We start from the raw sequence: 4,221 nt of genomic DNA, 5'->3' as shown, positions 1-4,221 counted from the left end.
TGCCCAAGCCCAGGAGCTGGAGGTTGCTGTGACTGTGATGCCATGGCACTCTACTGAGGGCAACAAACTAAGACTCTGTCTCTAAAAAGAATAAATAAAAACTAAAATAAATCCCAACTATGCCACTTGCCAGCTACATGACCTCAGGCCAGTGATCCTACCTCCCCAGGCCTCAGTCTTGCCATCTGTCAAATGTGGGGAATCTAGTATCTCCCTTATAGGGTTGGAGGTTTGGTGTTAACACAGGTAGAAGTGGTAGCATACACAACTGCTCTCAGATGGGCTTTTTTCTTTTTGAGACAGTCTCACTTGTCACCGTTGGCAGAGTGCTGTGGCATCACAACTGAGCAACCTCACACTCCTGGGCTCAAGCAATTCTCTTATTTCAGCTTCCCGAGCAGCTGGGACTACAGGAGTCCGCCACCGCCCGGCTATTTTTAGAGGCCGGGGGTGTTGCTCTTGCTCAGGCTGGTCTTGAACCTGTGAGCTCAGGCAATCCACTTGCCTCGGCCTCCTAAGTGCTGGGATTACAGGCATGAGCCAGCACGCTTGGCCCTCAGATGGGCTTTTAAAAAGCTGAGAAGAGGGCGGCGCCTGTGGCTCAGAGAGTAGGGTGCTGGTCCCATATACTGAGGGTGGTGGGTTCAAACCCAGCCTTGGCCAAACTGCAACAAAAAAATAGCCGGGCGTTGTGGTGGGTGCCTGTAGTCCCAGCTACTTGGGAGGCTAAGGCAAGAGAATTGCCTAAGCCCAGGAACTGGAGGTTGCTGTGAGCTGTGATGCCACAGCTCTCTACCAAGGGCAACAGAGTGAGACTGTCTCTAAAAAAAAGACACCTACACTCAAATGTTCATCACAGCACAATTCCCAATTACAAAGATATGGAAACAACTTCAGTGATGAATGTGTAAAGAAAATGTGGTATACATACATTGGCCTGGTTGGGCCAAGGGAAATCTTCCCTGAGCAAGTGACACCTGAGCCAAGATGGAGACATTAGAGTGATCTTTAGCAGAGGGCTGGGGTGAGGCTGGGGGTAGGGACCCAGCAAGGCTAACAGGCAGAGAGTGAGGAAGACCAGCCAAGGTAAAGAGAGGTGAGCTGAGGGCCAGTAGAGCTCAATCCCTGTCCTGTGAGCAGACTGGGGAACATCAGAGCATCTAGGCAGATGGCTAGTAAGGTGACTGTGGTTCGTAAAAGGAGGTCCCCAGTGAGAAACAGATAGATGTAACAATCAGGTTGGGGGGACAAGTTGTAGGGTCTGAGTTGTTGTCAGTCTCTCCTTGGAGAGAGATCAGTGGGTGCTTAGTACTGGAGGGAATGGAATGGGGAGTTAAGACGATGCCCAGGCTCCAGACAGGATGGATGGGGCTGATCCAGATGAAGAATCGCTGGGCTGGAGGCCCTCTGAGACCCAGTCTAAACCTATGGGCTGCTGCATAGTGGGAGAAGCTGGGACATTCTTCAAATGGTGACAGAGCCAGGCTAATGGTTGGAGTCCCATGGTCTGAGCAGCAGTGCCTGGCCACAGAGGCCAGCCCTCACCCCACCAGCAGGTACCACGTACGTCTGACCATTGGTGGCCCGTGAGGGTGAGAAGTCTGTCAGCTGCAGGTTGCTATCCCGGACTTGGTTGTAGTCCCACAGCTGGTAGTGCCAACTCTTGCCCTGCTTGGAAAGAAGGTAGACGGTTCCTTCAGACCCTTCCTCTGGTAGGGATAGTGGTTGACAGGGTGTGCCAGGCACTGGGTAGAACAGGCCTGGAAGCTCAGGGTCTTCGGTGTAGCCATGGCTTGGGATATGCTGTACACCCAGCAAGACCCCTAGGGAAGAGAAGGAGGGGGTGAGTGGCAGGTGACTGAGCCATGACTAGGTGCTGAGACCACTGAACCCTACCCCTCCCAGGCCTCTGTGGGTGGAGGAAGGGGCTGTCTCTATCCCAAAGTTACAGAGAAGTTAGCAGAAGCCAGCAAGCACACAGCTAGGCTGGGATTTTAACCTAGGATATCTGGTTCCAGACCTGTGGGCGTTTTGAGTCCTGCCACCTCTGGCCTGGTAGCACAGGGGGGCAGAGAGATAGCATTAACAGAGCACACGCTGTCACCTAGCCACCCCCAGCTGCCCAGGGAACAGAAGCTCCAAGAGGAGCTCTGAAGACCACACAGTAAAGCCTATACCTGGGCCTCCTCCTGTGCACAAACCTGACAACCTTTCAGGCAGAATGGTGATGACATTGCTGATATGCTTGTGGAGACATGTCATATACCAAGCATTGTTCTGAGAGTTTTGCATGGTCTGCCCAGAAGGCTGCCTTGTGAGGTGAGTACTACTGTCATTTTTGATTTCCAGACAGGGAAATGGAGTCCCAAAGAGGTGAAGAAACTTGCCCAGAGTCATAGAGCCTGGAAGTGGCTGGGCTGGGCCTGGAGCCCTGACTGCCTGATGCTAAAGTCTGTGCTCTGAGCTTCTAGTTATGTAAACCCAACTGGCAGACACCTGAGGTACCTGCTGTCTGCCAAGTCCTATGGTGAGAACCTCATGGAAATGATGGTTTAGCTCTGGTCCCTGTCTCAGGAGTGCATAGGCTAGCTGGGGAGACCCTGAATGAGAGGTACAGGGATAAAGAAAATAGATAGAACTCACCTGCACTCACTGCCCAGTGGGCCTTGTGTCCCTGCTTCTGACACGGCTCATGGTTGAAGTCCTCATCGTAGCTGGTGCTGGTGTTAAGGCTGAAACGGTGGCATGGCCCTAGGACCCACCCTTTGCCATCCCTGTTCCACCCTCTCATGGGCCTGGGATACGGGATGAGCAGGGGATGTCCAGTGACAAGGTGCTGCAGGACAAGATCTCTGTTGGGACTGCCCAGGCCACCACAGAGCAGCTTGGTCTGGCAGCCCAGTACCTCCTGGGCCAGTCTGCCCATGTTTGCCACTGTAGTGTGAGAATACACAAACGGCTTGCTCTATGCCCGACATTATGCCAAGGGCCTACCAGGTGACATCTCCAACCCTCACCATGACCACCTTGGTACAGAGAGGCTACCTGACAATGCCTACAGTGAGGAGGTGGCAGAGCTGAATTTGGAACCCAGGCAGCTGGCTTGAGTTTACCTCAAATCCACTCTGTTCTACAGAGTAGGGAAGAAGGCCCAGAGAAGGGAATGAGATCCCCTTATGTGCCTGCCAGGACCCCACCCAGCCTCTCTGGCCCCTCCTAGTGAAGGGCTAACAAAGCACCTGGCACAAGACCCCTCCCCACCCAACTCACCAGAGAACATTTCTCCCTGGGCTGTGTAGCCTCTCTCCAGGGCCACCTGCACAAGTCTTTCAAGGGGGATGCCATTGGGGGGCAATAGGAGAGTGCCAGCCATCCACAAGGCCACCAGTCCACATCTGGAGACAGGCAGACCCAGACTTTCAACCCTTAAGTCATGGGCTCCCCCTTACCCTGAAACTTGAGTGGGAGAACAGCCTTGCTAACCTGGGGGAGTTCCCTTCTTACTCCCAAGCTGGATGAAGAGACCAAACTCCCCTTCATGAGAGAGGACTTCCAAGGCCTAAGCCCAGGGCTAGAGTGCTAGTGGAGGGGTGGGAAGAGGTCACCTGGGCTTCCTGGGAGTAAGAGCCAGAGTGGAATTAAGAGAATGGCGTGGTTCACACTTGTTCACTTGCTGTTTACTACGGCTGTACCCAGGACCCTGACGTGAAAAATTCTCCCTTTCCCTCCCTCCATCTCTTCCCCAATCTGCCTAGGATGAACCCACTCCCTGTATCCTCCCAGAAAGGGAGGTTGGGGGTCCCACATCAGGGCACTCACTGAGGGCCTTCTTGGATGAGAGACGGCAGGTCGGCACAGAAGAGGATCCACTGCAGGTCACTTCGGAACCTGAAGAAGAGCCACAGTAGGGTCACAAAGGAACTAGATCTGGGAGTCCCTTCTCAAGGTCTGGCTGGGAGCAGGGTGTCCAGGGATGGTTAAAGAATAGGCCTGGCTGTCCTAAGGCTAAAGAGCTGCTCCCGGCGCACTGACTTGATCTCCCTGAGTCTCAGTTTCCTCATCTGGTCAGTGGGAATCATCCTGCTTGCCTGCTCCCTGCTCTGTTAATGAAGGGTGTAGAGCAAATAGATGTGCAGACTTCACAATGGGGAATCAGAAAAGCTTATTTGAGGAAATTTCTCAAATCAGTATCTCTATACCCAAAGTCTTCCTGTCACTTTT

General features: G+C 53.3%; 1 protein-coding gene across 2 annotated transcripts in view; it reads right to left on the bottom strand.

Moving 5' to 3' along the window:
• Window positions 1–842: 842 nt before the first annotated feature.
• The window catches only part of CUNH19orf54 (chromosome unknown C19orf54 homolog), a 6,220-nt gene continuing 2,841 nt past the window's right edge, over window positions 843–4,221 (bottom strand). The window contains exons 2-7 of one of the 2 annotated variants that reach the window (XM_023508235.1): window positions 3,820–3,888; window positions 3,484–3,614; window positions 3,271–3,395; window positions 2,805–2,934; window positions 2,644–2,714; window positions 844–1,823 (exon numbers count right to left, since the gene is read on the bottom strand). In XM_023508235.1, coding sequence (XP_023364003.1) covers window positions 1,486–1,823; window positions 2,644–2,714; window positions 2,805–2,934; window positions 3,271–3,373 — 642 coding nt within the window. In that variant the 5' untranslated portion in view covers window positions 3,374–3,395; window positions 3,484–3,614; window positions 3,820–3,888 and the 3' untranslated portion in view covers window positions 844–1,485. Of the gene's footprint in view, window positions 1,824–2,643; window positions 2,715–2,804; window positions 2,935–3,270; window positions 3,396–3,483; window positions 3,615–3,819; window positions 3,889–4,221 lie in introns of both variants that reach the window. The other variant, XM_012812930.2, reaches the window with a different exon arrangement.

Source organism: Otolemur garnettii, unplaced genomic scaffold, assembly GCF_000181295.1.
Source record: "Otolemur garnettii isolate 467f Iridium unplaced genomic scaffold, OtoGar3 scaffold00233, whole genome shotgun sequence".
In the NCBI taxonomy this organism is placed as follows: domain Eukaryota; kingdom Metazoa; phylum Chordata; class Mammalia; order Primates; family Galagidae; genus Otolemur; species Otolemur garnettii.
Note: the sequence above shows the minus strand (reverse complement) of the source record. Positions and strands in the feature narration are given on the sequence as shown.